Below are 21,702 nucleotides of genomic sequence, written 5' to 3' on the forward strand. Positions count from 1 at the left end.
TCGGTTAAAATAACATCTAACTTTTTTTTTTTTTCCCCTGTTTTCATGTGTTACTCTGATCTAAAGTTGGAGTCTTTTTATGTTTCAGGATTGAACAACAATTTCAGAATGTTCTGGCCCTTTGGCACGAGTCGCATGTAAACATGAAGAGTGTGGTGTCCTGGCATTACCTGACAAATGAAATTGAAGCTGTTCGAGCTGGCAATGTTGCCTCGGTATGTGCTATGTCTAGGAAGAGCCTCTTAGCCACCTGCTGGGAAGTCACAGGCTATAGTTCCCAGAAACGTTGTGTAATCAACAATTTGCAGCAGTCCTCATCTTCACTGTAGGAATAGTTGGCAGTGGCCGCACTGGTTACCACTGTGCAACATTCTGCCTTGGTCTAAGCAGCCTTTACACAGATACGTTTGGGGAAGGAGCAAAGAGGTGGTATCATGAAAACTACCTGCAGCCTTATTGTGCAAATCTCTCTAGTCTCCTGTTGTCAGCAGGACAGGATCTCTTGAAAGCAGTGAACAGTGACTGAATCTGAATTTTGTTCTGCAAGAATCTACCTTTCTGCATTTATGTTGAAGATGCCTGGGGAGATTGGCTTCATTAGACTAAGGTTATTCTTCATGAAAACTCCCATTATTTCCCCATGCTGCAACTTCTTACTAACAATGGAACAACTGTGAAGTGACATTCAGTCACTCAAGCTGAAGGCAGCTTGAACGAGTACTCATTCCTCTGTAATGCATTCTTACACGTGTCTGTAACTTGAAATTTTGACTAGCTAGTTAGGATCAGTTTGTCAGAAACAAAATAGTGATATAGATCAAAATACTGTTCTTTCTGGCTAGAACAGTGTGCGTGATCACTGCGTTATGCAATGTTAGATGTATACCATAAGACTATTAATGTAACAGTTTATTATACAACTTTGGTGTATATCTGTCTGCAAACTGTTGCAATAGTATTTGCAATATACAAAATGACATTTTCACTCCTAATTCCCCACTGTTGCTGTTGGAAAGAAGGGATCTGAGATAATTCTTGAAGTGTCCCTACTTGTATGACTCTTGCTGGCTGCGTGTTTGTTGCTATGCGGCATTTGATGGAGAAATGGTGTCTGATGTAGGATTGGCTAAACGCAGCGTGTTACTGGCATTAGAGATGGAAAAGGATTTTATACTGAGCATAAATGATCAGCTGTCAAGTGGACTCCAGCTTAGGAACAGCAAGCTTTCAGAACCTTGATTCTTTGACTTTACCATCTTAGTAATTGGGCAATATTGCTTTTTGATAAAAAGTGTTACAGAGAACTGTGTGAGTGGTGCATGATTGCTAACTGTGCCTTGGGTTTATTGTCTGTTGCAGATAAAGACAATGCTGCCAGGTGAACATCAGCAGGTTCTAAGCAATTTGCAGTCCCGCTTTGATGATTTTGTGGAAGATAGTCAGGAGTCCAAAATTTTTACAAGCTCCGATACAGCACAGCTGGAAAGGGAAGTTAATGTTTGCAAGCAATACTATCAAGAGCTTCTGAAATCTGCAGAAAGAGGTAAAACTTCGCTGAGAACAGTGGAAACGTGCCCTCATGAGAGAGATTGTAGTTCTTGATGAAACTTCTCTCTCTGAATAGAAGCTCTAGTGAATTACCTGTTTTATCATACTGATACTGTTAATGCCCCGATTCTTCTGAACAGATAGTCATCATTTTAACAGTATGCACAATTACATTGTACAGAAGGTCTACGTTTTTTTTAAGTTTGTATATGTTAAGCTATGTAAAAGTACTGGTGTGTTACTTAAAATATTTTGTAGTGTTCTGTATATTATGCCTGAGAATTTATTCTGTTGCATTACAGCTCACTGTTGAGTCATACCTTTCTTGGTTTTGAATGTTGAAAATACAATATGATTACTTTGTTGAGTTCGTTACAGAATTAGAACTTTTTTCGCACTGTTAAGGCAAGAAAAGTGTCCTAGATATTTTCTTAGCTCTCCAGAATGCCTGCAGTTACTGCTCTCTTAACTCTGTTTTTAAATACAATTAATAACAGAAAGCCTAAAATAGCTGTTCTGATTTACTGTCAAGTAGCTAATGACTTAAAGAAATATAGTAGTGCAAAGCTAATTACTGTGGTAGCATAGTCCACTGTACTTAAGGAAAGATGTGTTGCCCTGTGCATCTGAAAGAAAGGATTTAAAAAAAATAAATAAATAAAAGGCGCCCTGGAGGTTTACTGTGATGTTGTGCTTGATACCATCTGACTGAAAGACTCAATCACTGAGTTGAGCAGTGTTTGCATAGGGATGATGCCTGTGCCTGGGATGAATGGTCAAAGATGGACATTAATTTTTCATGTTTGAGGAGGTGAATTAATACTAGCTAAAATTTAAGCGTTCCTAAAATTTGCCTTGTAGCCAAAATTCCAGTGGAAACTGATGGGATTTCAGCCAGTCATGAAAAGACCTGTAGAATGGTGACACCTGTAGAAGTGTTTCATGAGAATGCATGGTGAAAATGACGTGATGGTTTCATTTGCTAACATGCGCCTTGTTTCTTTCCACAGAGGAGCAGGAAGAATCTATTTACAATCTTTACATCTCTGAAGTCAGAAATATCAGACTGCGGCTGGAGAGTTGTGAGGAGCAGTTAATACGGCAGATCCGAACCCCAATGGAAAGGGATGATCTACATGAAAGTGTGTTTAGGATTTCAGAGCAAGAGGTGAGCCTTTGAGAAAGGCCGTTTTACCTAGGAAAAGAGTTTTATTTTAGAACAAATACATCCAGACGTTTTGAGTGTAGTCAGGAAGATTTTCAGTGCACCTTGAGAAGATAAGAGTCAAAGATTAAGCTTGTGTTTGTGAGATGAGAAAAAAGATACCAATAAATGGCGGCTGTGTTAGTTTCCTTTTTATGCATATGTTCCTTTTGCAAATATTTTAATGGTGTCCACATGAAACAAGCAAGGGAGAGCAGACTTGTACTGGTAATGATATGTAGAGTGTGCATCAGGTTGATGTAGGATAAAAGCACTGTCAATCACCTTTCATTTTACAGAAACTGAAGAAGGAGCTGGATCGACTGAAGGATGACTTGGGAGTTATCACAGATAAATGTGAAGAGTTTTTCAGTCAATCTGCTGGTTCACCTTCAGTCCCTACTCTGCGCTCTGAGCTCAGTGTTGTTATTCAGAACATGAACCAAGTTTATTCCATGTCTTCCATTTACATAGATAAGTATGTAATAGGCGGTGTCCCATCACACATGTTTTAGTTTACAGTTTTCTCTTCAAAATAAGTTAAAGATGTTGGTATATCTTTATATACTAATCCTGATCAAGGAAAAGGGCTAACATTTTAACATTTTAGAAAGGGTAGCCCCGTGACATGAAAAGGCTGGAAAACACAAGTGTGTTGAGTGTTGTTATTGATGGTTCAGTTAACAGGAGATTACTGTTTTTCAGATTAAAAACTGTGAATTTGGTGCTGAGGAACACCCAAGGAGCAGAATCGTTAGTAAAACTCTATGAAACTAAGTTGTGTGAAGAAGAGGCAGTAACAGCTGACAAAAACAATATTGAAAATCTGATGGGTACACTAAAGGTAAGACCTGGCTGGTGCCTTTTCATGGGCAAATCAAAAAATAGTAGGAAAATGATCTGTCTTATAACACCTGTTTTGGTGATGCTGTGCTGTATAGCGTATCAAAAGTTGGCTTGTGTGTTTGGAGGGAAGTCTGTGTTAGGATTGACATCTCGGGGGAAAAAATGATGGCTTTGGAGCATTAGCAGTTGCATAGTTTGCGTGTGCATTCCTGCTCTTAGGAAATGGCTTGAAGTATCTGAACTTCCAAGAGTGGCACTTGTTAATGCTGCAGTAAGACTTATTTTTTTGTCTCTTTAAAAGGTAACATATGCTTAAGGTAGCAAAAATATATTGCTATATAAATGTGGCCACAATAACATTCCTGGTACTGCTGTGGTACACTGATCAGGAGGTTTGGCAGATATCTTTCAGAAAGGGTAAGATTGAAGTTCAGCATTTTTTGTGTGCTGTATATACCTCACTTCAATATTGCAAATGATAAGTAATGCTTTTTTGTTAGATAGAATGATTGGTAACTACGTTAAGGATTTGTTGGAAAGCTGTATTTTATAAGATAAGCATGTTAATTTGCTGTCTGTGTTTTGACCTATGTATTGTGGGAGATGCTGTTACTTAGAATTATTTTGCAATTCATAGCTAATTAGTTGCTTCAGACCCATTCTGGTGCTTGAGCAACCAACATTCCAGTGTTTGAGCAATCAGAAGTACAATAATAATTTAAACATTTTTAATTCATTCATTTATACGTTTCACTCATGCAAAATACTCATTTATGAAATAGTGTCATAAATTAGGAGTTATTTTACAGCTTATCATTTATCACATACTAGCAATGGAGATCTGAAGTAGATGAGAACAGACAAGTATTCCATGCCTTAGAGGATGAGCTGCAGAAGGCAAAGATGATCAGTGATCAGATGTTCAAAATGCACAAGGAACGTGATCTTGACTTTGACTGGCATAAAGAAAAAGTGGATCAGCTAGCCGAGAGGTGGCAAAACATTCATTCTCAAATTGAAAATAGGTCTGTGTAACTTTTTATTACGATCTGTTCATGGTTTATGCTGGTTTTGTTGTTTCTGAGCAAAAATAATCCAAAATGAATGCTAAAATAGGTCAGAATAGTTTTGTGAACTGTTTGTGAAATGTGCTAAGATCAAGGATTTTTCTGTGCTGTTGACATTGTTGTCTTACTTCTCCACAGGAAATGTCTGTGACTATTGAACACAAAAAAATTACCAAAATATAGAAAAATTATTTACTTACAACTTTTCGAGACACAATAAAGAGAAATTGTTTGGGTTTTTTTTTCTTTCTAAAAAAAAAAATGCCCGCAGAAATGGCTTGCTGTCCTATGGAAATACCATCTGTTTCTCCACAGAATTAGTTCTGACAGGCTAAACTAATGAGCTGATTCATCAGTTATGACTGTATTCATATTAACTTGCTTTTAATGACTCAAGTGCGAAGTCTGGAAGTCCTTACCTTCCATTGACTTCTGTGATAATTTTGCTGCAATAACTTTTGGAGGAGTGCCAGTGTTTTCCTTTGGTGTGCGACTGTTTTCATGCAGCCTCGATATCCTGTTGAGACGTTGCTCTAAATTCAGCCCTTCGGTATTACTGTCATGATAATACTGGAGAATGTTACTCAAATGCACATGCCTACACAGATGTGCAGATACAGCAGGACGCACCTACCCGTAATTCTGAAGGAGATTCCCATACATGACATTCCTGGAAAAACTTTTTCCTTCAGTCTCCACAGTTCTGTTTTCTATATGTGAAGGAAGCAGAACTGTGGAGACTGAAGTAAAAAGCATGGGCAAGGTAAGGAAGACTCTATTATTGTCTGAATTTAGGCTACTAAGCCTCAGTTTATTTCCTCTAAAATGTACTTCAGTTTGTCATTGTAGATAACCTGAACAAGACCATCAAAGATAGTGCTGTTGATGTAAAAGTTCACACAACAACATTTCATATTTTTGTCTGTCTTTTCTAAGGGGTGAATATCCATTCAGGTGCAACACTGAAGTTATTCACTTGTAATGAACTAATTTAGTTGTCTCTATTTAACATTGCTGGAAGTTAAAAGGAAGATGGGCAAAAGCTGACCCATTTAAAGCTGACTGCAGAATGGCTAACTTTAAATCCACCTCAGATTTTTCATCATTTGATAGCGTGACATAATTTAAATGATGAAATAGTAGTTTTATGAGGTACTGGAGTGGCCTTATTTCCTCAGAGGCCCAACAGGAACCACATGCTGTCCTCACAGAACTGTATCCTGAATAGAATGTGCTGAAAAATGACTGTTAATACATAGTGGCTTCTAGTGTAAATAGGACAGATTGTGGTAGTTGCAGCATGGAGCTGTAAACAAGCTGCTTTCTGCAAATGTTTGCTCTGCTGCTTCCTAACAGCTTGACACTGATAGTCATTATACAAAAAGTATTACGAATATTGGCTGCACTTACCATGATCCTTTCCCTTTTTCGTGATTATTAGCTTTAAAACATGCTTAAGTCTGAAACCTGAACAATATGGTTTCCTTTGCTTGCTCTTTTTACTCTCCTTTTGGCATCTTGAAAACAGCACTAGAGCGATTCAAAGTATTTGTTCCACATCAAAATATAAAAAATTGTTTAGTAAGTATGTTTATCCTGTGTTTGAGAAGTGAATTTACTGTTTAGTTAGTGTTATTTTAGCATGTTTATGGTGTGAACTATAACAGAGCTAAGACATCCGAACCCTTTAAGGCTGTATTTGGCTTAGGGTTGTACTTTTTATCTTTAATAATCATCTACTCTTCTTTGGCTTATCTTCTAAAATAAAATCAGGTTGCGTGACTTAGAAGGTATTAACAAATCTCTGAAGTATTACAAAGATACTTACAATTCTTTGGATGCTTGGATTCAACAAGTGGAAGATACTCAGCGAAAGATTCAAGAAATCCATCCTGAAAATAGCAAAGCATTGGCTAAACAGCTGAACCAACATAAGGTATGAAAGGGATCTCATTGTAGGAAAGCACTGCTGTAATGACCGAAGAATTAAAATACCAGTTTAACCCAGCGATGTCTGTCTTATTTCTTGATATGGGATGCTTATATCCCTCAGCCCTTAGTATAAAATTCCAGGTCGTCACCAGTTTTTTATGGTTTTGTGTTTATAATGCAGCTAACATCATGACTATATTACTCACTGGCTATTGCCATTTTATAGACCAGATTGTTTTGGTCCTCAAATCTTCAAGAAGAGCAAATCCTAAGAGGGTGCCTAAAATTCTGGACTCTCCTTTATCACATCATTTTTAATTCAATACTATTCTTGGTATTTATGGACATATAAATATTTTCATGGAAGCAGAGCTAAACTCAGCTGCCTCCTGCAAGAAGGAAATGCAGCTTAAATAAGAGACAGAATAGCAAATTATGTGCACAACATGGCGTAATCCTGATTTTGTTTTAAATTCAGTCACCAGCTACTAAATCTGGCAGTTTTTTCACTACTTCTGTACTGTAAGACTGACAAAGCCCAGGACATAACCTTGAGCACATAATTACTTGTATACATGGAAATGAGCATATTATATAGATTTCATGATGTTAGATAAAGTAGAAATGCTAATAATAATAGTAATAAAAATCACTTTTTGAGATGAAGATTCGTACTTTACAGATGCTGGTTTCTGAGATTGAAATGAAACAAAGCAAAATAGATGAGTGCCAGAAGTATTCAGAGCAATACTCAGCTGCTGTGAAGGTAATAAATAACGTTATACTTGCAATCCTTTTTTTTTAGTGTCAGTACCGTGTGGAATGCCTATCATTTTGTGTATTTTCTCTTTTTACAGGACTATGAGTTGCAGACTATGACCTACAGAGCTATGGTTGACTCCCAACAAAAATCTCCAGTGAAACGCCGAAGAATGCAAAGCTCATCAGACTTCATTATTCAAGAGGTAAATGGATTTCTTATGACAGGAAAACATGATTTTTTGAGTCTTTGCTTAAAACAGAGTAAACACAAGAATGGGATTTAGGATTTATTATTGATTAAATAGGGTAACCCAAGCAACTTCATTTTTTTTCTGTATAGATACACAATGGGATAAATATTCTATTGCTCATTATGCAGTATTTGGTTAATGAGACAGTATATTGCAATCTGTTGATGAACAAAAGTCCCCCAAATTATAAAAAGCTATATCAGAAATGTACCTCAGTAAAACTGTTTTAGAACTGCCTCTGGGCTTGATCCCTAGTAAACGGGGAGCTTTCATCTTTTGCTATGGTAAAACTTACCAGATCTGGACACTTTGACGTATTCCAAGGCAGATTGGCCTCCTTTGGATGGGAAAGATAAGTCTGTCACTCTGCTAACTGTTAGAGGGAGGAATAATGGCCAGCACTGCTTGTCCCTCTTAGAACCTATTCTGACGGGGGGGAAGAATCAAGTGACTGTGAAGTCAAAACATTGTCTTCTGTTTCTTCTCCTTGTGGATCTCCTCATAGATCCTTAGGATTTATTTGTGCAAGTGTACCCCCTTGATGCCATTAAACTTTGGAATCAAAATTAGGACTTTGGATTCCATAATTAGGATTTTGGAATCAACATTGGGATAGGTTCTAGAGTAGTGTTTATCACTTCTTTGAAGGTTAACTGGTGTGTGTCCCTCTATCTCTCCCCGACACCTTCTTTGTTTCTCTGCAGTTCATGGATTTACGGACTCGTTACACTGCCTTAGTGACCTTGATGACCCAATACATTAAGTTTGCAGGTGACTCTTTGAAAAGACTGGAAGAGGAAGAGGTAGGTCCCTGGCAGCCAACCAAGCAAAAAGAACAGCTAGGCAAACAAAGAGCAATATACCTGTTGGAATTATTCACAAATTTAGCAGCAGATACGGAAAACTAAAATCCTTATATACTGCACTTTATACAGGAATGTGGGTGTGTTAAATTACACTATTACCATTCGGCTAAACAAAATCCTATACCATCCATACATATTACCAGTTCTTCCAGCTAGAAGGATCATATCATCCATTAAATTCTGATGGAGATGGTTATATACCGTACATATTAATACTTCAATATTTTAGAATATTGATCTTTTGAATAAATGCAGGCGTTAAGATGAGGGCAGACTTAATGTGTGTGCACTGTTGATACCCTATGTTGGCCTCAGTATTCCATAGTATGCATTCTGCTCCACTTAACGACATATAAAGGAGTTCTTTAAACAGGGAGGTGCGATGCCCTCTTAGTTTCCTAAGTTTCTTTGACATGTTTAGGTTTTTTTTTTCTCTTCTACCTTTCTACTGTATTGATTCCTTGGGGTCAAACAGCATTTTATTTATGCTTAGTGTTGTATCTTATTAACACAAAAGTTACTGAAATTGAGCAGACAAATTACACAAAACACATGCTTGCTGCAGAATCAACCTTCCAAATAATTGAGACAGAAAATGCTTTTAAATTCTTCACTTTCTTTTGAAATGTTTCTCTCCGAAAGAGATCATATAGTAATTCTTTAAGGACTGCAGTGTTTTAGTATGATCTATATGGTACATATCTCTAAAGTAATGCCCATATTAAATGTAGTCCTGTAATTAATTATGCCCATATTAAATATAATCCTTTAAAAATTACATAACATTGGAGAACTCTCTCATAAAGGTGTAAATTTTAGTATAAATTTTAATATTCTTGCTGAAAAAAACGGAGTTCTTAAATGAATGTTATGTAATTCTGGTGCGGTCTTTATCTTGGCTTTTCTTGCTCTTTGCTGGGCAAACTGTCACACTAACAGCATGTGCCTTTGTGCATCATAAAGTGGTGGAGCACAGTGATGAAAATATAATGTTTGTTGATAAATAGCCATTATAACTGAGGATTTAGTGTGACTAATCATGCTAATGGTATCAAGGATAAAAAGTGAAACAAAGAACAAGAAACAAGGATCAAGAGACCTGTGAGTGCTGATAGGCTTCACGTTCTTCAAGAACAAATGGAATCTGTTAAACTCTTTTAAGTTTCAGTCTGCTCTGAATCTCCAGGACTGCTTTTTGGAAATCACACACCCTCGATCTTCCCTCCTCTTCTACCTTCCGTCAGCCATATAAAACTTTGATAGTTTATTTGAAGATAACCTAAGCAAGTTTCCAGTCTCAAACTGATTCAATGGGTTTTTTCTTTGTAATCAGGGTAGCAAATCAGAAAATGAATAATCCTTTTCAAAGGATAATTTTTTTTTTCCTTCTGGGATCGGACCTCAGAAGTCTGTGCTTGTTCCAAGATTTTCTTCCATGCCAGTCTTTCTTCCTGACTCTTCAGTAATGGCTTTAAGAATGCACAGAATAAGGGAAAAATAAGAAATAAGATGCTTTTCATGATATCTCAGTTTAATCCATGTGCTGTCATGCTCAGAGCTTGCCAGAAGAGACTGAACTCCAGCAACCTGTGAAGTCAGCTGAAGTCTTTCAATGTTTGGGATGTAATGAAGTTGTTGAATTCAGAGAGGAAAACACACCTAATGAAAGCATGATGGATGTGGAATATTTGCAAAAAGATAACTCTTCCAGTAAACCTAAACACACAGAAAATAAATTGGAAATTGACAGTAGAAAATCGGATGTAGACAGATATAAAATCAAAACTACTAGAACATTAAAGCAATTTTTAAATTTCAGCGGTCAAGAAAGTAGCATTAGTGGCAACAGAGCAAATAAGCTACATACAAAGCACGAGAACTTAATGGGTTTTGGTAATCAAAGTAGAGAAGAAGAAAATGGTAGAAAAGATTGTTTTGTTTCAGCTGCGATCTTTGTGAGTGTGAATAACGATCCTGGTGAAATGTTAAATGAGCAAATTGTTAATGGAGAGAGACAGAAAACAGAGGGAGTATCAAAGAAGTTGCCTGAAGTGGAAATGATACACGAAACCACAGGAAAAAAGAATTCAAGAAAGGCAGGGAGTGATGTTTCAACAAAGGAAGAACGTGAAATGCAATCAGAAACTGATTTTGAGCTAACAATGAAGAAAGATGAAGTGACTCCAAAAACTGGAAAGCACGTTTCCCTGGATGTCAGCCCTTACAAGCAGCAACATTTTTCACCAAGAACTCATTTTGCACATCAGCGTAAAGAACACTGCTTTACAGAAAGTAATAGCCGTAATACTTTAAACTCTGAAGACGGAGAGTTTCAAGTGTGTGGTGAAAAAGGCGACTCTCTCTCAGACGTAAGGGATGCAATACCTTTAGAGAAAGTTGCATCCTCTTTCAGAGACCTGGAAGCGCAGAATGGTAGTGAAAAAACAAATTTGCAATCTGTGAGCAGTCCAGATGTTTCTGGTAGTATTGAAAGGGATACAAACAAACTGCACAGGGCATCTCTGGATAAAAGTTACTTAACAGCAAAAACCGAAAACCTAGAAAAATCAAATTTAAATACAAATGAAACCAAGAGTACAATGCGAGAAATTTTGGCTGTTTCTTCAGGAAATGTTTCAGAGAATCTGTATGTAGCAGGAGTCTCTGAATCTTATCCATTTGATTGTGAAGTGTCACCACTACAGTGTGATCCAAGTTTAGGTGGAGAATTGTTAGGAAATGCTGGTGACTTAAAGGCAAATATAGCTCTCTCAGAAATTATTTCTGGAGGAGAGGATTATTTTCCATTATCAGAACATGGATTAGCAAAAAAACTTTCGATTCGCAATGAGAAAGTAAGTGAGAAGAAAATATCACAGCGTAAAATTAACGGTTTAGACAACATAAATGTAAGTGGGGAGAAGAGTAGTGGAGAAGACAAGTTAGAACAGGGTCAGAAATTTAAAGATTTATTGCTAGTTGCAGAAATGCATGGTAGAGATGAGGGTCATAGCACAAAGGGACCTGGAAAAAACACTGAACTCCAGAAAACATTCTGTGAAAAAACAGGGAAAAAAGCCTCACTTGAAAAGAAAGAAAAGCCAAAAAAAAGAGGCAATAATAATGAAGAGAAAAGGAGCACAGCTGTTACTAAGGTACCAGAACTTTTATGCAATGCAAGTGAAACGGTTAATTTAAGAATGATTCTAAACCAATTTAAATCAATGTTTTAATCTCAAAATATGTCAAGGTCAACTGATTTAAAATTGATTGAACATAATTTAAACAATGAATATGCTAGTGATATATTAATTACTGTGTATTTTGAGAAGCTAAATTTTAAGCTTTTATACATTTATTTTTATGTTTATTTTGTATTACTATTTAATTACCATCATTTTCTCCACCCAGCTGATGCTCAGCCATGTCAATTAGAAACAATGAAAGCTAGCAAAATATAGTCTGTGACTGTATCTCTATTTTTAGTTTTCTTTTTCAAGCATGATACGTTAGATTTTGTGTATGGGAGCATAGAAAAAGATTGTGCAAGAAACCAGTTTAAATGTTTTGTATGCGTTGAGGTCTGTTCAAATTGTGACATGGGGGAAATACGGAGAGGAACTGAAGCAGCTGCCTTTGCATTAGCCTTTTAGGAAATAAATTTCATATATCATGTGAAGAATTAAGTAAATCTGGTAAATTTGAACTAAACCAACATTTTGTTTATTTGAAAATGTTGCCATAATTACCCTTCATGCCATGTTTGTATGATCATAGGAATATAGGTATGTTCTTACCTCGTGTTAGCTCACATTTCATAACTGCTGCCATACTAGTGTCAATGAAGCCAAGGTATATATGGTTTCAGCCATATTATCACTGGTGAATACACGTCTTGGTTGTAAGAGTTTCCCTTGATCTGCCAACATACGGAGACTACTAGCCAACTGGTTTTCATTAGGATTTTCCTAATTACCATGTTTATGCTTCTAACCATGTCTACACTGCAGAGCAGCTGTGCTCTTACCAGTCTCCCAGCTGAGCCAGTGGAGTCATGGGGACTGTGAAGCACACTATGGAGCATAGATCTTACGGGGTTTAGAAACTTTTCTTTCTGGAGCTGGTGCATCTTGGCTCTAGCTCTAGATACTGTTTTGTTTTTTTTTTTCTTGGTGGGGATTTCCGAACTTCTCTTGTGGTTTTTTTGCTTGCAAGCATAAAATCCTTCTTCCAATTCCTACTGGAGTGATCCAGAAACGGTAGGCCACTTTGACCTTGGGAATTCTTGCACATAGTGTTTGGCTCACTGTTTGCTCTACCTATTTGTTTGGAGAAAAAGCATATGCGAGCTGTTGTTTGACGCTGCTTACCGCTAAGAGGCATCTGACTGAAGTGAGAGGCTTCAGGACTTCTTCGCTTTGTGGATGTCTTTATGAAGGGTTTCATACTTGGCTAATGGTAACTTCCTGAAGCCTTCAAGAGAAGGTGATGGTGGTGGGAACTGCTCATCCTACTTTCTGAACGTACCGTATATGTATGAGTAAGTATTTTCCATTCTGCTTTTCAAAGAGCCTGACATGTTTCATGTGCTGTATTACAAAAAAGTATGTGCCAACTTACCTCATTCTTTTACAGATTTTAAAGAGTAAGGAAGCATCAGCACGTGAGGCGTATTCAGATCTAATGGCACAGCAAAACAGCACAATTGACGAGAATAGAAAACTCATGGGAAAGGTAAAAACACTTGAGGAGATGTTGGAGGATATGAAGAAACAAAAATTCCAAGTGGAACAGGAGCTCCCTAAAGTGAGGGAAGCCGCAGAAAAAGAGCGGAAGAAGCAGCAAAAGGACATGGAAGAGATCTGTTTTCAGAAGACCAAGGCTGAGCAAGAGGCAAAGCAGTGTCGTATAGATCTAGAGAACATTGAGAAAGAGAAAGCAGATGCAGAACAGGAGTTGGAGCGTGTAAGGCAGCTCATTTTTCAGGCAGAGACTCAAAGAAGTGTACTGGAAGAAAACCTCCGTGCTTTTCGAAATCAGATAGAAGAAAGCACCTTTACCAGAAGAAACCTTGAAGAGCATCTAAGAAGAAAAGATACTAATCTTCATGATTCAGAGCAACAGAAAAAAATCTTAATGCAGGAGCTGAAGAAAAAAACAGAAGGAGAGGAGAAACTTATGAAACTGATAAAGCAAATGGAAGAAGATCTTGAATTTAAAGGGAACCTATCAGAAGTAAAGCTGCAAGAAAGAGAAAAAAACGAAGCTAGAAGAAAGGTTGTTGAAGGCAGGTACTCTGTAACTAGAGAAACTTCTCTGCCAACTTTCACGGCTGGGCAAGGCGGTCAGAGTAGGACTGATTCTGAAATTACAAGTTTCCAGAAGAAACAAGAAGCCAAAAAAGTAGAAGAGCTCAAAAGGAAGATAGATGAGCTAACACTTGCTAACAAAAAAGCTGATAAAACTATTAAAGACTTGAAATACGACCTGAATGAAGTTGAGCTTCAGAAATCATCAACAGAAGAAAAGTCTCGTTTATTAAAAGAAAAACTAGATGAAGTCAATAGTGAACTTAAATGCCTAAAAATTAAACTGGAGGAAAAAGACCAAGTAGAGCAGCGATATTTGCAGCAGTTGAAAGAACTGGACAAGCAGCTACATAGAACCACAGGTAAAGCTGAAGAGGTGATGCAAGAAGCTATAGATCTTAAGAAAATTAAGCTGAACTATCAGGAGGAGCTGAAATCTGTTCAGCAAGAAAAGACACAGCTAAAAAGAGAAGTAGAGGAATTAACTAGATCACGGACAAAAACTGAAATCACTATCAAACATTTAAATTCACAAATCAGTTCTCTTCAAAAAGAGAAGCTGGCAGCTGAACACAGAACACAGTCATGCAAAGGAGAAGCGAATAATCTGCAAGACCAATATAAGAAAATTCAAGAACAGTTGATTCAAAAAACAAAAGTAGAGAAAGAAAACCATCAGGAAATTCAGATGCTGAAGAATGAATTAGCCAAAAGTAATGAGATGTCAGAAACATTGAAACGAAAGGTAGAGGACCTTAATAAATGGAATACTGAAACAAAATTGCTGATGAAGCAAATTCAATCTGAATCAGAGAAGATGACTTTGGAAAAACAAAGTATTCAGAGGAAAAATGATGCATTAAAAGCCCTAGCAGACGGTTTCAAAGAGCAATTGCGTACAACAAATGAACAATTGCACAAGCAAACAATAACTGAGCAAGAATTCATATGTAAAATCAAAAGCCTAGAAGTTGATCTAGCAAAAACAAAAGACTTAGCTAGTGAATATAAACAAAAATGTGATAAACAAAGTGCTTCCACCCTAACCATTGACCGCGAGGTTAAAAATCTAAATGCGCAAATGAATGCTCTGACTATGGAAAAGCGAGTGAGTGACCAGAAGATACAACTACAACAAGCTCATATACAAGAGCTAAGTAGTAAATTAAAAAAATTACAGGATGAACTGCATCAGAAGACTCTGGATGAACAAATGGCACGCAAGAAGATGATTCTGTTTCAGGAAGAATCCATTAAGTTTAAACACTCTGCAGAGGAATTTAGGAAAAAAGTTGACAAATTACTGGAATCCCATAGCATCACAGAAAAGGACATTTCTGGCATAAAACTAGAATGTGTTGCTCTTCAGCAGGAAAAGCATATGGCTGAGGAAAACATCATGTTATACAAGATACAAATGGAAGATCTGCAAGAAAGGCTTAAAAAATGTCACGAACAGCTACAGCAAGGGAAGCAGGCTGAAATGGACTATCACCAGAAGTGCAGGAAACTTGAGGAAGAATTGGAAGTGCAGAAGCGCATGGTTGAGAGCTTGAAACAGAAAATGGACCTGCAGGTCAAGGAGAGCGAACACAGGTTTCTTTTGTTTCAGAATGAAGTCCAGCAAAATAATAAACTCCAAGATTCGGCATTTAAATTAAGCTGTGAGAGAAGAGGGAATGATTTCAGTTACCTGAGTGATGCCACAGCTGGAGAATTTGAACAGCTTCCTCCACATGCAAAACCTAGCTCACCTTTGTTAAGGCAGAAACAGGAGAGGTCAGGTTTTAAATCCAATCAAATAGAAGAAAAAACATTGTACGTGAGTGCTGATGATACGATACCAGGAGAGGTGCAGTTCCAGATGTCAAGAATAAACCAATCACTAGAAGAAGATGCAAGCCCACAGTCTTTTACAGAGTTTATTTCTCAAACAAGTACACAGTTCCAGATAACTTTTGATAAAGCAAGCCAGATCTCTGGAATATCTGAAAGGGACAAATTGAGAAACAGGAACCTGCACAGTTCCAGACAAACTATTAGACATGGAGAAGACAAGAAACATGAATTAGGAGTGGTAAAACTGCATCCCTTGGAGGTACACACTACATTTTGTGAGGCTTTGCTTTCCTAGTGCTATTGTTCACTAGTCTGTTTGGTTTTAGTCTGTTTGTTTTGTTTTAGTTACACTTTATCACTATTCTGTATTCTCTCTAAGGTTTCTTATGCTCTTACCTTGGTGAAGGGAACCCCTTCATTCTTACATGACAGAAAAAGCTTTTCATTAGACCTTTGTAGCAGGCTTGTAATATCTAAGAAACACATTATTTTAAAATTTTATGTTGGAAATGGGAATGCACATACACCATTGTATCATTATTGGTCAAAATAAGCTTTGATTAATGGCACTGAGTTCGTATAGTAGCAAACAGCAGTTATTGTTGTTTATCTCGTTGTATACCTGTTACTGAATAAATATTTTAAATGGCAAATGCACTTTAAAACTCTAGCTATATTTCTCTGCTCTCCAATGGTAGTAGAATTCTCCTTTCTCACTTACATTCAAGTTCTGCCTTTTGTCTCTCTGGTGGTGGATTTAGGAGTGAATTATGTACCGCATAGTTCTGCAGATGTATTTCTCACTGTGTCAAAAAATTCCTGTTTACAGATAGTGAAGAACAAGCAGTATGACATGCATGTTGAAGTCACAACATTAAACCAAGAAAATGACAAGACTTTTGGTAATGAAGAGAGAATGTTTGAGGGATACAAACCATCCGAAGGGTTTAGGAAAGAAGACTGTGCAAAGATGAGTTCTTTCTTAGGGGAAGAGATTTTGGAAACTGTTGATGATGCTACTCAGTTGGAATATTTTACAGAGGAATATGATGATATTAAATTTCAAGGTCTTCGACATGATGTAACTGCCAGACAGTTGGCCGAAGTTAAACTTCTAGACAGGCTCACGGTTGAGCAGCTCCGTTTAGGGCAGAAAACTATTGATGAGGTTCAGAAAAGTCTTGAAAAATTTTTAACTAAACCTACAGCTATAGCTGGGCTGTACCTTGAATCCAGCAAAGAGATACTCTCTTTTGCTTCAGCGGCAAAGAGAAGAATCATGGGAAAAGCATTGGCATTAGCATTTTTAGAGGCCCAAGCAGCTACTGGTTTCATCATTGATCCCACAACAGGTCAGAAATTCTCTGTTGATGATGCAGTTGTTAGAGGGCTTGCAGACAGTGAATTCAAGAGTAGGCTGCTTGAGGCAGAGAAGGCTGTTTTGGGCTATTGTTGTTCTGGGAAAGTGATCTCTGTGTATCAGGCTATGGAAGCTCGAGTCTTGGAAAGACAAAAAGGTAAAAATATCCTTGAGGCTCAAATTGCAAGTGGGGGAGTCATTGATCCTGTAAGAAGTGTTCGTGTACCTCCAGAAACTGCTGTGCAGCTTGGCTTGCTTAATAACACCATTTTAAAATTTTTGCATGAACCTTCTAGTAATGCAAAATGTTTTCACAATCCAAATAACAGGAAGGCTATGTACTACTGTGATTTACTGAAAATGTGTTTGTTCAGCGTAAGCAGTAAATGCTTTCTGCTTCCAGTTGGTGAAAGAAAAATAAGCAGCCCATCAGCAGATAAAAGTCATAAAATTTCTGTAGTCGATGTTGAAACAGGAGCTGAAATGACTTCATATGAGGCTTTTCAAAAAAATAGTGTTGATAAAGCTACATATCTTGAGCTTTCAAAACAGGAATTTGATTGGAAGGAGTCTACGTGTTTTGACTCTGATGGGAATTCTTTTCTTTTGCTTACGGATCTTAAAACCGGTGTGCAGTTTAATATCGAGGAGACCTTAAGTCAGGGTAGAATTGGCAGAACATTAGTCAATAAATATAAGGAGGGTTTAATCACAGCTAATGAGTTTGGTGACATTTTAGTTAGCAGTTCACAGCCAAATAAAGATTTAAACAGTCCTATTGCAGGGTTCTGGCTTTCTGAAACCAATGAAAGAATTCCAGTCTTAAAAGCCTCCCGCAAAAACTTGGTAGATAGAGTTACTGCCCTCCGATGTCTTGAAGCTCAGGTTAGTACAGGAGGCATAATTGATCCATTTACTGGGAAAAAGTACAGTGTTTCGGAAGCTTTGCAGAGGGAGTTAATCGATGATGGTTGTGCCAAGCAAATCCAGCAGTGTGAACTGATCTTTACTGGGATCATTCACCCTGTAAGGAACACAGTCATGTCAGCTGTTGAAGCTATGCATTTAAATACTGTAGACAAAGAAATGGGCGTGCGCTGCCTGGAGTATCAGTACTTGACTGGTGGGTTGATAGATCCAAAGTCTCATTCCAGATTAACAATGGAAGATGCAATTAAGAGTGGTATTATTGATGCTGTCACAGCTACAAAGATGAAAGATGAAAAGTTGTATGTTAAAGTTTTAACATGCCCCAAAACGAAGAAGAAGTTAACCTACAAAGAAGCTTTGGAGAGAGCTGTTTTTGATTGCCACACTGGGCTACGGTTGTTAGAAGCGGCTCAGCCCATGAAAACAGGAATTTCCAGTCTTTACTATAGTTCATAATGGAACAAAGATGCTAATACTGATTTTGGGGCCTACTTTAAAACCCATTCAAGTCAAGGAAAAGATCTATGATGGCCTTTATGGAAAATCATAAGTGAAGTTTTCTGACGTAGTTGTGAGTTGCTGTAAAGCTAGTTGGTACAAACCACTCATTAGTATAAGCCACTAAAACTGGAGTTAAATATTCCTTGTTACAAAGTTGAAATCTATAAACTTAGGCAGATTCATGATTTCAAACTGCAGACTGTGTGTTCGGTCTTTACCTGAATGAAGGCCTTGTCTGACATTATCTACATGTAGGTAGAGTAAATCTGAAGTCATACTGGCCTTGGTGAAGTGAACATCAGTGCAAAATGGGTGGATTTGGGTGAGACAAGAATCAGATTCTTACATTAAAAATTGAAAGGGATTGCCCATTTTGTGAATAAAGACAGTGCAGTATTTCATGTAACCTGATACTTAATTGAATATTACGAATCAGTTTGCAGATATCATTTATTTTACAAAAGTGGCAATAAATTATACAAGGGTTAAATCTGCAGTTCAGGAAGACACACATGCATAAGTAATTTTTCTCACAGTGGTATTTCATTAATTTTAATGGGCTACTCACATCATAAAGTTACGTATCCTAATTTTTTCTCTCACTTCAGGTAATGTGTTTTATTTTTTACTTGTAATACACAGAAAGGCTTAATCATGTTTTCTAAGTATTGAAAAATTTCAAACTACTAACAGGTTATACTACTATAAAAAGAAATATATTTGTCTGTGCAGAAAAAGATTAAATGTCTCAGTATTTTACTTTTATTGTTCTTGTTTCTGTAGACATAAAAGCAATGTATTCTTCCTAATTAAAGTTTAGTAATCCATGTGTATAGATTGCAAAAATACTGATGTCCTGTGCTGGCTGTACATATCCACACCTGAGGGTAATGCAAAGGCAGCAATTCAAAGATACTCTATATACAAATGTTGTTTAGATTTTATCTGCTGAGTAATGGCTGGGAAGCTATGCCTTTTTTAAATATTAATAATTTTATAATTAATGTACATGTGTATGAATAAGCATCGTAATCATAATTACAAATCACTTGACAAATTATTTTGTTAATGTCTATAATTGTGGCATTTTTGTTCCTACATCAAAGTGTCATCGTAATACATGTGGTGAAAAATAAAAAGAAATCATTTTACATTTATGTGATAGTATTGCCATTGTGGTAGAATTGTGTTTCTATGGACGTTAATGTTAAATAGTCCAACAATTTACATTTACATGTTTTTTACAATTTGTGGTGCTCGTCAGAAATCAATGGAAGAAGAAAAGAAGGAACATGTTGAGAAAGCTGGGGGTTTACTGAAATGGGTGTCAAACCTCAGCAAGACACTCAGCAAAGAAGAAGGAGAAAAGGCTGAAAAGACAGATTTGCCTAAGCAGCAGGTACACAGGTGTCTCTTGGTAAAATGCAACTTCCCCTTTTTAGGTTTTTGTGTTGATTGAAATGACAAAATATTCCATAAATACTTTTTTTTTTTTTTGTCCGAATCACCATCCACATGTTACTAAAATGTAGTTTCACATTTGGTTGGGAGTGGAGGGCTAGGTAAATGAACATCAATGTTTAGGGGCACAAACATGTTACTCAGGAAGAAGTGCAAGCTGCTTTTTACAGGCCTGGCATGTCTGACACTGCAGAACGTCAGTTTAGCAAAACTAGACCGTGCACACCATAAGTCAGCTTTTGTGGAGGGGCATTGCATCCTGGCAGGACAGCACTTTGTGGGTCTGCCCCCTTGTCCTGAAAGAGTTCACTGAATGAGTCTGGTAACTCCTATCCTGGCACCAGGAAGGAGAGAGTTGGCAGGAGGAGTCTGAAGGCCAGATTTCTTCTTACTTGCTTTTAAAAAGTTAATTTGAGAGGTCCTCTTATGGGACAGTCAGAACTGCTGTCTTGGGGAATACAGGAGGTGTTGACTGAACCCTCTGTATTATCACACTAGTTCACAGGCTGCTGGAGTGGCCCATCTTACCACCTTTGTAACAGGTATGTTGTTGTGTACAGTTGTAACTCTCACTGTAGATTTCTATCTGTGAAGTTTCCTATCATTTCTAACAGCTCCTCTACCAGGCTTGTCCCACAAAATAGCTTAATGACACCTAAAAAGATTTCAGTAAGTGAAGGTCTACCTGCTCACTGAGCACCAGAGAGATGGAGCAGTATCTTTTCCACATCCATCAGTACAGGGCTGGATGTGTGGTCATGCAAATATGATTTTGGCCCTCCTGGCAGCATGTTCCTGCATTTTTATTTTGGTCATGCATGCTGGTGCCAGTTAGAGCCATTGGAGCAGCGTGTGCATAAATCGAGCTTGCTGTCAGGCAGGTCAGCAGTCCCGCAGTCTCATTGGCCCCTGGTCCCAGCATGCTACTTGTTCATAGAGGACCAGTGCTAGTTCTGTTATTGAGATTGTCCTTGTATCTATAGGAGGAAGAAAGCTTGTATTGATTTGAGCATATTGATTGGTAAATCACTAATAGTTAGGATCAGGATTTGCAAAAACATTCAACACTGGTCTTTTCCTTGTTAATGGCAACAGTGCAGACCTTTGTCAGCATTGGGCCATTGCTCGACACCTTAGAGCATCTCAGCTTATCACAGCAGCTATGGCTGGCATCTTCCCTGTTCAGCCTGAGCCCTCAGCAAGTAACCTGTGAGTTGGCCACCTCGGCTTTCTCTAGCCTGTGGGAGATGGCCTTTTGCTGGGGGCGTTTCCTACCCCATGAAGTAGCGTCACCTTCCAGAGGTGCCTGGTTTTGTTTTTCCACTGACTAGCACAAGTGCCTTGACAAGTTTTGTAGAAATATGTAGCCTAGTGATTTGCTAGCTGATGTTAGCTGAAATACATTTCACACAGTAGTTTGGGGTTGCTGTAGGGTGTAGCCGTGAAGTGGGTGGAGAAGCTGGTGCCGGTAGTGACAGGGCACACACAGCAGCCGCAGTGATGCCAGTTCCCTGAGCAAAGCGGAGCTCGTGACCCTGCCTGCTACCCCAGCCTGCTCATGTTGCCTTCCTGCGTAGTGCCTGCAGTGCTTGCTCACTTGGTTTCTGTCCGAGGAGCACAAGTGGTGGAGTTGTGCCTCGCTGGTGGTGATTGCAAAGGGAGACTGCTCAAGACAGTGTTCAGGCCGTTTGACATGATGCACACAGGGACAGAATTGATTGTGTCCAGACCCAGGTGAATGCAGGGCACAAACACCTTGCTAGAGTTCTTTTAGTACTGATGTTGAACATATCTTGGGCTTGCTAATGAAGTCCTAGACTGCCCTT

General features: G+C 37.9%; 1 protein-coding gene across 9 annotated transcripts in view; it reads left to right on the top strand.

Annotated features, from left to right (window-relative positions):
* The window catches only part of DST (dystonin), a 313,666-nt gene that overhangs the window by 172,486 nt on the left and 119,478 nt on the right, over positions 1-21,702 (top strand). For 6 of the 9 annotated variants that reach the window (XM_086461508.1, XM_086461507.1, XM_086461510.1 and 3 more), the window contains 11 exons: positions 89-215; positions 1,360-1,543; positions 2,559-2,716; positions 3,052-3,230; positions 3,458-3,596; positions 4,430-4,623; positions 6,439-6,601; positions 7,280-7,363; positions 7,455-7,562; positions 8,315-8,413; positions 19,680-19,814. In XM_086461508.1, the coding sequence (XP_086317634.1) occupies positions 89-215; positions 1,360-1,543; positions 2,559-2,716; positions 3,052-3,230; positions 3,458-3,596; positions 4,430-4,623; positions 6,439-6,601; positions 7,280-7,363; positions 7,455-7,562; positions 8,315-8,413; positions 19,680-19,814 (1,570 nt within the window). Of the gene's footprint in view, positions 1-88; positions 216-1,359; positions 1,544-2,558; positions 2,717-3,051; positions 3,231-3,457; positions 3,597-4,429; positions 4,624-6,438; positions 6,602-7,279; positions 7,364-7,454; positions 7,563-8,314; positions 8,414-10,032; positions 11,632-13,111; positions 15,884-16,453; positions 18,371-19,679; positions 19,815-21,702 lie in introns of those variants that run through there. The other 3 variants (XM_086461505.1, XM_086461506.1, XM_009949379.2) reach the window with 2 other exon arrangements.

The sequence above is a fragment of the Leptosomus discolor genome, chromosome 2 (genome assembly GCF_034619465.1).
Source record: "Leptosomus discolor isolate bLepDis1 chromosome 2, bLepDis1.hap2, whole genome shotgun sequence".
Classification (NCBI taxonomy): domain Eukaryota; kingdom Metazoa; phylum Chordata; class Aves; order Leptosomiformes; family Leptosomidae; genus Leptosomus; species Leptosomus discolor.